The following is an 11,771-nucleotide window of genomic DNA, read 5'->3' as shown; positions in this document are numbered from 1 at the left end:
CATGAACCCGTGCTGGCTGAGCCTGACCCCCTGGTTGTCCCGCTCAGGCCTTGTGAGCACCCTCAAGATGAACCGCTCCATATTCTTCCCCGGCTCCGAGGTCAGGCTGACAGGCCTGTAGTTCCCCGGATCCTCCTTCCGGCCCTTCTTGTAGATGGGCGTCACATTGGCAAGCCTCCAGTCGTCCGGGACCTCCCCCGTTAACCAGGACTGCTGATAAATGATGGAGACTGGCTTGGCGAGCACCTCCGCCAGCTCCCTCAGCACTCTCGGGTGGATCCCATCCGGCCCCATAGACTTGTGAGTGTCCAGGTGGCGTAGCAGGTCATTGACTGCTTCCTCTTGGATTACGGGGGGTTTATTCTGCTCGCCGTCCCCGTCTTCCAGCTTGGGGGGCCGAGTACCCTGAGGATAACTGGTCTGCCTGTTAAAGACTGAGGCAAAGAAGGCATTGAGTACCTCAGCCTTTTCCTCATCCTCAGTGACAATGTTCCCCCCTGCATCCAATAAAGGATGGAGATTATATTTGTGAACTTGCAAGGAAAGGATCCTTTGACCCTCTTGAGTGTAGGATTAGGCAAATATGATGGTATTACAAGCTCCCTGAGGAATCTGGAAGCAAGGTTCCCACTACATGACAACTCTTGGTTATTCCCAGCCACAGTAAGGGTTTTTCTTTCTCTGTCAAACCTAGTGGAATAAAAGCTTTCAAGTTGGTCAGTACTGTTTGTCTGGGGCATGCTCCTCTGTGGACACTGGAAGACAATCTGGGGATCAGCATGTTCCACAAGCACCTCAGTACTTTCATTTTTAATTTTACTCCACCTTGAAAAAGGAACTGCTGGTTAGCCATTTCCCTTGAAGTCTCCATCAAACCTTGCTAAAGATAAAATGCCAGTAAAGTATTATTTACAGCAGCCAAATGAAAAGTGGAAATGTTTATAGAAGTTAAGTACATTCCCCCCCACCCCCAATTTATCTCTTTATACTGAAATTCAGTCAGAGAGGTGACTGTCTCCCTGTGTCCAGGTGACTTGCTGACGGGCCTTGCCCAATGGGTCTGTCCCTATGCATAATTTACGCTTCAGGTTAGGGAGAACTCCCATGGATGCTACATAAGCTTAATTGAGAGTTGTTATCCTAGAAGCCAGGAGAGTAAGAACTGTTTTGGTGACAACTGGGAGAACTCCCTGGGATGCCGGAAAGTAAGGCAGAGCACACCTGAATTCTGTGTTGCTTTAGGGCTTTTCAGAACTGTGTAGAGAAGTACAAAGATCTGAGACTTACTCTGTTTTACTGAAGTTTTCATATTAATAGGAGTAAGTGGCACAGTAGTGTAACTCAATACTGCTGCCATCTCCAAATAACATTTGAAATTATAACAAATGACATTTTCAGACAAAATAATTTAAAATGGCTCTAATTTTAGATTTGAGTGTCTTTATGTTTAATGGAGGAGAGTAAACAGAGCTCATAGTTTTCCATTGTTCCTAATATTCATACAATAAAGATGACACTTCATGCTGGTTAACATTTGAAATACTGAGGTTATTTTCTTTTACTTGCCATGATTGCTTTTCTTCTGCAAATGCTGGTATTGAATCTAGGCATTCTTTGTTAATATACTGAAATACAGTGTTCCGCGTTTTCAGCATCAAAACTGATGAGTGTATGCTAAGGGGTTTTTTTTTTTCCCCCTCTGTATATTGCATCTTACAGCTTTGTGTAGATGTAGGTAGAGAGTGTTAATTTTCTTTCAGGGAAGACTTTTAGTTGTTTAATACTTTCAGATCATCTCTCAGACTAGAATTGTGTTTAAAATGTTTATATTTGGTCCCTGGAATATTTTATTTGCTTGTTTGTTTTTTGTGTGGATGAGGGGAAGGATATGGTGAGACTTGTTTCTTCAAAACAGAGTAAGGGAAAGAAGGAAAATAGCTCAGTTTTATACAAAATGAGCAGCTCTTGTCTAAATTGGTGTGGGGAACAGCAACAGTTCTAGGATTGTTATCCTGGTCTTTTTAAAGTACTATTTCTCACAACCTTTCAAGGCACTTGATGAGAGGGTTTTATTCTTGTTTGCAAGTATTCATTAGCTTTTGCTGAAGCTAAAGGATCCAATTAAGAATTTCTCTTTAAAAAAAAATGCAGAACATAGATATAAATAAATGGAGTAAAATTTGCACCCATGTTAATCCTTCCCTTGTTCTCAATATATATATATATGAGAAAAAATAAAATTTCATACTAGTGTATGAGACGCTTGCCTGACAAGTAATTTTGTTACTTCTTGAAGCCATTAAATACCACCTTGCCCCCCATTATTAAGTTTGCTAAGTTTGTAAGGTTATTTTTTCCTGGCTCTTTTCCTCACTTACCACAATTTACAAGGTATGTGGTGGGAGTTTTATACAATGAACAAGAATATAGAATAATGTGCATATTGTGTATATTGTGCATATAATATCAGTCCTTCCATATCTGTGCTTCCATTGTTGTATTGAAAGCTGGAAGGATTCAATAGAAAAATGTGTATCTCCATTAGTTTGAGCTTCTCTTGTTCATGTAGTTAATAACAGTTAGTGGTCAGGTTGCTTGGCCTTCTTGATTACTGGCATTTTTGCCTTTTCTATTAGTTTATTAGAGACCTTAATGCTGCTGAGTATTTCATTTCATGATTGACTAGTTGAACAACATCAGTTTCTATTTGCGTAGTATTTTATTTAAAAAAAAAAAAGCAACAACTTATGTAACTCATACTCTTTTCAATTTCATTAACCAAAAGCATCTTATGATTTTTTTGAACAGGATGACATCGCCTCGTTTTATAGAATTTGTCTGTAAACACGATGATGTCCTTAAGTGTTTTGTTAACCGGTAAGCTTCAAGAAATACGGTATTTCTAATTTTTTTTTTCCCCCCAAAATAATTCATACTTATATTTTTCTCCATACGGAGTTGTATTTTTAGGTTATTATTGTGACATATGTACCATATGCACTTTAATGGTCTTGCCAAATTCAAGGGGAGTGCATGTTGATGATTCAGAGCTCACGCTTAAATGAACTCTTCTACATATGTAAGTGATCCTTTTGTAAGATTCTGTGAGATTTCATGAACAAAATTTTTTTCACAGAGCAACAGAATAATTTCCTTAATGGATTCTTTTCTCATCTTTGTTCCAAATAAAGCCTTCCCTTTTGACGCAGATGAAAACTTTCATTCTTCCTCAAATGTGTTATACTTAATGACTTCTTAAAGGAGTCTAAACCATCTTTGTACACTTGGCTGTTTCCAGAGTTTCTCTGGGACTGTCCCATTTATAACCTTGCTTCTGTCTGGAGAGCTGCTTGTAATCCTCCATGTTCAAAGGATGAGGTAGTATAAGTCATTTGGAAACAAGAGTTAGGAAAACATTATGAAATAGAAGAGTCTGTTGGAACTCTTCTGTATGACTAATTGCATTGTCTCTTTATGTAGACTTCATGTATCATGAAGCATTATTATTAGATCTCTGACTAACAGGCTTCTAACCTATTTTTCTTTCAGAAATCCCAAAATAATTTTTGATCACTTTCATTTTCTTCTTGAGTGTCCTGAACTAATGTCCAGATTTATGCACATCATAAAAGCTCAGGTAAATGTCAGGAGATGCTTAGTTACAACTTCTATGCATATAAAGAGGATGTTTTGTTTAAAAATAATAATATTTTAAAAAAAATCCATTTGGGGAGGATGGAAGAACTAAGTGGGACCTCCAGTGCTTCTGAATCTGGGATGTTGAAAGATCAGATTAAACAAACGTGGCAGCCAGATTTCTGTACTTCTACTTCTTTAATATACATGTGTAAGTCCATTTGAGATGACCAATGTTAAATATGTCTTACAAGTCCAACTTTCAGTAAAACAGAGTTAACTTTCTATTATTAAATCTATTTGTGCACATCTAATAGATTGAGCTTTAAAATGCTGTGCTTTTTTCTTAATTGACTTACATTTTGAGACAAACCAGAGGATAAATACACCACTATTAGTTGATTTGGCCATCGTTAATTAGCGGCAGCTCCTTCAGTGAAACATCATGTTGTCTTGTTACCCTTTGCTCTGTTTCATACCATTTCCTTTTGGTTTTTTTTTTGAGTAAAATCCTGAAGTCTTGCATAACCTAAACTCACTTCTCAGTTTAACATGGGACATGAATTCAAGACTAAAGAGTTACTCTAGGGAAGGCTAGTGTAGTTAAGTGGAAAAAATTAGTGAGCAAACCCCCATATGGAAGTCTGCTGCTTTACATAACACAGTAGTGTTAAGCATCTGCTATGTTTTCATCACTTACCTTTAAAAGATTATGATTGTCTATGCGTAGCGCAGGGACAGAGCTGTGTATTTGTTTTATTACAAATGAAGATGGTCTTTGGGCAATAATGAGCTATTTGGAACTCCTTCATTTAGCACACACTGGTTTACTTTTGCTTTGTTCTCAATTAGAAAGGTTCCTTACATTAAACTGTTTTGGTCAAAGACAGAATTTGTTGAAAACAAAGGTAAAATTCCTCTAACCAACCAGAACGCTCCCCCCCAAATAATTGTGGAGGGTCTGTTCCAAAAGCTTTATTTGTACCGTGCGCTTATTTTTAGATGTACATTGTTTTTGGTAATCCAGTTTCATTTTTAGGACATAGTGTATGTGTACTGTTTACTCATTCTTTGGTTGAAATGTGTGTTTTTGAAATTCATTACCTATGAATAATGAAGAGACCCTGAGAACTGATACCCTGTTTGTTAGATCAACTAAAAGTACGTGCTGTGAATCATGATAGATGAGAGAGGCCATACTTGTGGCATACTCGTCTCAGAAGAACTGCAAAATGTCAATCTAAATACCGAGTCAAACAAGCTAGGACCTTCTCACCTAGGAATTGCTTTGGAAGGTTTCTGGTTCCTTTGGGCTGTTTTTTATTGCCAATGAACTTTACTACAAATACGACTTGTTTATGTCACTCGTGCTTCTGTGCTTAGCTGTGGTTAGTAGTGTTACAGAAGCCAGTGACTGACTTCGTATCTAGATTCCTTCCCCCCCTGCCCTGGAAGAAGTTTTGTGCTATTTTTCTCCTATGCGGTGAACTCTGATAGCTATTTCTGAATAACTGGTGGTCCAGTCTTTCTGCATACCAGACTTCAGCAAGTACTCAAGGGCATGTCTAGTCCTTTCCTCTTCCCAAAATACTGTATAGCATATTGAGGTAGCACCGAGTAACTCTCTGCACATCTCAAAAATGAATTGAGAAGTATGCATAACCACTTTCCAGTCATGCTTATGAGAGAGGAATTATTCAGTTGAATGCATCTATATAATATGGTTTACCCCTTGTTTTGTAGCCATTTAAAGATCGCTGTGAATGGTTCTATGAACATCTGCATGCTGGGCAGCCAGATTCGGACATGGTGCACAGGCCTGTTAATGAAAATGACATCCTTTTGGTTCACAGAGGTATTGTGTTATAAATGGAATTAGTATATCTTTGAAATACATTGAAATATAATGAATTAAGATAAAAAATTAATTGGTGCTTTGTATTTAGATTCTATTTTTAGGAGTAGCTGTGAAGTTGTGTCTAAAGCAAATTGTGCAAAACTAAAGCAGGGGATTGCTGTGAGATTTCATGGAGAAGAAGGCATGGTGGGTAAAATGTCATGGTTTTCCTTTATAGTATTTATATATGGAAATATTAATTCTTTCACAAGTATTGTTTTGAACCAAATCCTAATTTAAAATAACTTTTATACTTTATTAAGAAAGATGTGGTTACTCAGTGTAACTTTGTGCAGTGAAAGTTCTATGTACTAATATGTTTTATTCTTTTGACATGCAGGGACAGGGTGTGGTGCGTGAATGGTTTGATATCTTATCCAGTGAAATAGTTAACCCAGATTATGCCTTATTTACCCAGTCAGCTGATGGTATGTCTCTGCCTTTTTTTTTTCCTAATTTTAAGGTGTCGTCTTTTATAAAAGCATTTTTATAATCCAAGAAAAAAGTCACTTAATTGGTTTCAGAATAGAAGATTGTTACTTTTTACAAGTAACACTGACAGAATTGATCTCATATATATAGAGAGAAGTCATCTATTCATTGTACTTTTTTTATAACTACAGATGAAATTTTTTTCTTAATTTGGAATTTCCTTGATTTTCTTCTCTCTTTTGTAAGAGGAGAGCGAGTTGTTGGTTTTGATGAATCCATGGTATTTCTGCTTGGTAGTAGGAGGACATGGCACTTTGAGAACAGTATTAAAAGTGTTTTCCTTTCTTCTGCATCTGCAAGGGAACTGTGGAGGTATTCCTTTATTTCCTTTTAGAAATCCACAAATTCAGTCAGTTAATTTGTGTGGTAAACCCAGATGTTGATCTCCACAGGTCTGCCTTGTGTTTGACTTTTTGTCTTTTGGGTGCTTCATATAAAGCAAATCTTTATCCATAAAAGATTTCACATCATCATCAGTGATAAATGTTTTGCTTTCCACCTTACAAAGTCTTGAGAAGTGGCAAGGAATTCAGTCAGCAGTAGAGGCATAGATTAGTTCCTGAAAGTTAAAAGGAAAAGTTCAGGGACGTCTGTTTGAGGTGGTCTTTTCCAAGGAGACCAGGACTGGACTGTCTCCTGTTTGCATCTGGCTGGAGCCAGATTAAAGGAAGTAGGTGCATTCTGATCCTTCCTTTGAGCTTGTTCACAAGTTGATAGAAGCGTGGCCCATTAGAGTGAGCAAAAAATGCACATAGCAATATAGTAAGATGGAGGATGAAACTTAGCAGATTGTCATTACCCTTATGTTGATGATAATTATTTTAGAGTGGTGCCTTGGAGAGTGGCTAAGCAGTATCATTGTAATAATAGGATGTCATTACATTCTAATACATTTCTTTCTGATGTCTTTTTGGTGTAAACAAAAAACCCCGAACAATCTTCCAGAACCCCAAAATAAAACTTTCAGTGGTGTTTCAGATGCTTTAGTGTATTTGATAAATACGAACTCACTTAAAAAAAAAAAAAAGTCATGAAACATGATAATCCTTTTATTTTATAGGAACAACTTTCCAGCCCAACAGCAACTCTTCTGTAAATCCAGATCATTTGAACTACTTCCGTTTTGCAGGCCAGATCCTGGGGCTCGCTCTGAATCACAGGCAGTTGGTGAACATCTACTTCACGAGGTCATTCTACAAACATATTCTTGGTATGGTTTTATTAAAATCCTGTTTATTAGTCATATCAGTTGTCTGAGCAGTAAACCTTTTCCTTTTTTACTTTTGTGTGTATGTGTTAAAAGTGAAAAAGTCTTGGAAATGAATGTCTTGCTAATCTTTTATGTACATCAGAGTCACAACATAATATGGCAGTAATTGCTATTCCAGTCTGAGCCTCTCTTGGGAACTGTTATAGTTGCAAAATACAGAAATACATTAGCAAAACTATGTGGGAATTTTATACAGTTAGCAACTTTTAATAAAATAGCTAATCTTTCAATTTATATTTGAATATGAATCTTAAATTAAAAACAAGGAAGGCATTATTAATCTGTCTAAAGCATAATCATATAATTTAGTTGTTTTTAACGTTGCTGACTAGGAATGTCTGAAAGGCAGACTAGTGCAGCCAATTGTTTTTGTGGTGTATGCAATTCTTTGCATCACAGTTGTGAAATTCATCTGTCCTGCCATGTGATGTCACTCTTGAGAAATGAAAATAATTGTTCCCTAGTTAACTTAGGACAGACTTACAAAGTTGATAATGATTATGAACTCTGGCAAAAATCTGTCAGGCATTCTTAATTATGCCTGCAGTTCTTCAGTCATGTAATGTTTTAGCAAGGTGAATCCATACTGTTGCGAACCTCCCTGTCTACCCACACCAACAAATACTACTTACTAATTCATACGCTTACTGTAGCATTCAGGAGGATTGGTCAGAAGTCTCTATAAAAATGTAAGTTTTCTATTTAATAGAGAAGGACCACTGTTAGCTGGTGGTATCTGTGGTCTAGGGCTCTTCTCCGCTCTTCTTTGAGAACCTTTGTGCCCCTTGTTTGTCGAACATGATGCCCCTGTTCTGCATTGTCATGAAAAACTTTTCCTCTTGCATGAAGATGTGATGGAAGGGTAAATTCCCTTTGCATTCCTGTTACTCCTCTAAGTACATAAATTCCTTTGTTGCTGCATGCAGAATTTCCTTTGTGTTTAAGCGCTATTCTTTAATCTTTGGAAGTATAAGATAGCTTGAATCGAAGTTTTACTTTTCCTCAAGAACCACTCCTTACTTTAGACCTAGCAAGGTTTTCAAGGAATTGTTTGCATCTCATTCTGTTTTTCTGTAATCATTCTGTCTACCTACAGTCTTCCTGTGATGTTTGCTGAGTCCAGGACAGATCAACTCTTAACTTCAGATTTACTGTTCTCTTCCCTGAAAGTGTTCAGGGAACACTGTTGCAGTTTGTCGATGGTGCAGGCTCAGTCATCTTTGTCAAGATCTTCTTGACAAAGGGATTCATTTTACTTCTTTCCTTCAGTACTGCTTTCTGCTGCACAGGAGAGTGACTGTGTACTGGGCAAGAGGCAATGGAGGAAAGCCAATCTGAAGCAGCACCATGTTGGCAATGCCTCATTGGGCTTCCCTAGTCACTGATCTTCACATAGGAAAGCGGTTCCAAAGTAGACATATCTTTGTGTGGCACAGTTTGGCACTGATGTAAGGGTTGGCCTCTGACATAGAGATTCCTCTCTGTGAGCAGAAGAATGACACAGGCTAATCTCCATGTGATGTATTCACAAAGGAGAAAACCATCTTTTTCTGCTATTCAGTGACACCTTGAGAATAGCCAAGTGTTGCCCTTGTCACCTCTTTTGGAAATGACTCCTAATGAATTTGGGTTCTTTTCTAGTTTGACTTGTGATTATATATTGGATTTGTCGGTTTCTGAATTGACAAGATGACCTATGATTTACTCTTTTTTTTTCTTTTTTTCATTTTGCTAGAGTAACTGTTGCAAACGAAACAGCAGTGTGTAGTCTCTGTTAGTAAGATCTCACCAGTCCCTCTTAGTAAGGTCTTGTCATTCTGTTGAACAGGCATCCTGGAACTCTCTAGAGGTTTATGCACATTCAACTTCAAGTTCAAAAGGTTCACAGGTTTTTATCACTTGTTACTTACCAGACACAGAGAACGGGAAAAATTACACCTCCGCTTCCCAAAGTAGTTGCTTTTTCTGCCTCAATCACAGTGGTTTCTTTAAACCTTCCCAAGGCCTTTTCCCTCAGCTTTGTGTATCTCCTCCCTTCTTGTTCAAGGAACCCAAGTTGCACAGCAGCAGATGCTCCTGTGGGGCTTTTGTTTTATTTTTGTTTCAGGTTCAGCTATGGGTTATGCTAACTGCTGTTCATGCCAAATACAAGTTACCAGGTTACAGACATAGAGATTCCCTTCAGCTACTTGTCAGGCCTTAAGTAATGGAGTATGAAATCTTTCGAAGCCTGAGACCGTTTCCATTCCTTTGGTTTCTCACTTTGCACTGAGATCCTTGTTTTCTGTAGCCTTTCCTGTTGATGGCACTGAATCCACCAGTTGTGTGGTAAGACCTCCTGTGTCTGAGGAACAGTGTGAACCTCTTTCAAAGGAACTCTTCTCTTTAGTCAACAAACGTGATGTGGAAGTGCCTTAATTAGAAGCCGAAACCTGTATGAACAAATGTGGCTACTTTTTTGAGACTCGGGTGGGTGCATCACCTTTTTTCACTGTGCTGAATTGAGATCTTTCTGCGACAATATCTCGTAGGCAAGGAAAGATCACCAACTTAAGTGATGACCCAGGTAACACACAACTAATGTGCTTTATAAGATGTTAGATATGTAGCTTGCATGATTTTTTTTGTGCTGTGAAATCAAACATGATTCCATAGGTCTTCATGTTTATTAGGGCTGCGCCGTATTACGGATGTAGAACTGAGACAGAAGTACAGTCAGAAGTTAATAAGGCCTCTTAGGTTTCTTTTTCTCAAACTTCCTGTATGTCTGCCTTCTGCTTAAACAGGGAAGGAGAAAAGAGCTTCACTAAGTGCTGTTGTCCAGTTACTTTGTATTTTTTCGAAGGAGCCAATTACTTTTCTGTTTGGAAAAAGAATCTACCCCCAACCCACAAAGACACGTAGCAGATAAATTCCTGGCTGTGCTATCTGCTGTTAGACTTAAGTCCCCTCTTTCACAGTATAATAGAAAATACTCCTTGAAATGGCATAAACAAAAGTAAAAATTAATTTCTGGGTCAGTGTATTTTGAGCTGGAGGCCTTAAATCCTTGAATACTTACTGAACTTGTCTTAAAGCTTACTTGCAGTATCTCTTTGAAGTTCTCTGTTGCACAGAAATACCTGTTTATCACAATTATGCTAAGATAGATTTCTCTTCCTTTTCAAAATACAGGTGCCTTTAGGGTATAGCAAGAGAAAGATACATAGTATTTCATGGGATTCAAATTTTGTCCTGATAAATCTGACGGAGTTTCTTTATAACTGTCTGGCTTGAGTCTATTGATTGGTAAAATATCTGTCAAGCAAATGAGTGAGCTTAGTGCTTTGGTCTCACAACGTGCTAACTACGAGTGTAGTCTCATTGTAACACTCCAGTTCAGTTTCTTCTCTAAAGGAGTCTCTGATTCCTACTTTTCAGTCTCCTTTTCCCACATGTTTTCCTTATATCCCTCAGAGACATCATTATTTCCACATTTCATATGTGAAATGCACATACGCTTACTAGTTGGCAAAAGTGGAAGTCCTCTAGAAACTACTAGACAATTGTTAGGTTTTTTTTTTGAGAGAGAGATGACAGTGAAAACTCATTAGTAAACTACCTATCCCTCTCTTAAACTGGAGCGTTGCTTGATTTTATTAGAAAAACAATGCCTTACAGCTTGTGTACACACCATTTCAGCACTAGTCAGCTGATCCAGGGAGCTACTGTAACAGTTTTTGCACTTAAATTTTGCACCGGCTGCTAACCTTTGAATTTTGTGTTACTCTGGGGTACTGCTTCTGCAGACCATAGCGTGCTAAGACTTCTAATAACGGGCACCCTTCACAATGCACAGAAGATGGTGAAGCAAAGAGAGTACTTCCCGGTAACTTGCTTTTCTGTAAACCTACTACCACCCTCACCCCCTGTCCCTTTTCCCAGGTATTTATCTGTCTTGGTAGAGTTAAAGTATTTATCATGACAGAGTTAAAGCAATTGGGGTTTGCTTTCTTGTGTAATGAAGAGGGTAGTTCTCTTGCGTAAACTCAGGGTCACCTTGTTCTGGGCACATTTGCTCAAATTTGTTCGAGTGCCATTTCTGTGAAAGGGCTGTAAATAAGCAGTTTCTATACTTGGATAAAAGTCAAACTTCTAGCAAACCTCTTCTTAATGCTTCTAAATGACTTGCAAGTTCAGTTTGAAAATGTAAAATTCCTATAAATAATTTTTTTCAATTGTATAGTAGGTCTCATAGCAAACGATTAAAAAGAAGAAAACTGAAGAGCGAAGAAGTTCTCTAAGTACAGAAAAGTTGTCTTCCCCCCCCCCCAATTCTAAATAATTTTTTTTGGGAAAAGATGATATTGTACAGAAAAATATGATATCTGGGTTTCTAAAAGTTATGTAGAAAACTTTAAGATTTTTTAGGAAACTCATTTAACATTGTATGTTCTTTATGGTTAGATGCTTTTACAAAAATCCATTAGCGAGCTA

At 37.8% G+C, this 11,771-nt stretch overlaps 1 protein-coding gene across 2 annotated transcripts in view; it reads left to right on the top strand.

The window, feature by feature from the left end:
- The window catches only part of HACE1 (HECT domain and ankyrin repeat containing E3 ubiquitin protein ligase 1), a 52,970-nt gene that overhangs the window by 27,966 nt on the left and 13,233 nt on the right, over nucleotides 1-11,771 (top strand). For both annotated transcript variants that reach the window (XM_009285021.1, XM_019473546.1), the window contains exons 12-17: nucleotides 2,809-2,877; nucleotides 3,550-3,637; nucleotides 5,380-5,491; nucleotides 5,583-5,680; nucleotides 5,874-5,961; nucleotides 7,086-7,235. In XM_009285021.1, coding sequence (XP_009283296.1) covers nucleotides 2,809-2,877; nucleotides 3,550-3,637; nucleotides 5,380-5,491; nucleotides 5,583-5,680; nucleotides 5,874-5,961; nucleotides 7,086-7,235 — 605 coding nt within the window. The remainder of the gene's footprint in view (nucleotides 1-2,808; nucleotides 2,878-3,549; nucleotides 3,638-5,379; nucleotides 5,492-5,582; nucleotides 5,681-5,873; nucleotides 5,962-7,085; nucleotides 7,236-11,771) is intronic.

The sequence above is a fragment of the Aptenodytes forsteri genome, unplaced genomic scaffold (assembly GCF_000699145.1).
Source record: "Aptenodytes forsteri isolate BGI_AS27 unplaced genomic scaffold, ASM69914v1 Scaffold171, whole genome shotgun sequence".
In the NCBI taxonomy this organism is placed as follows: Eukaryota; Metazoa; Chordata; class Aves; order Sphenisciformes; family Spheniscidae; genus Aptenodytes; species Aptenodytes forsteri.
The sequence above is the reverse complement of the archived record's forward strand: the minus strand, read 5'-3'. Positions and strand labels throughout refer to the sequence as shown.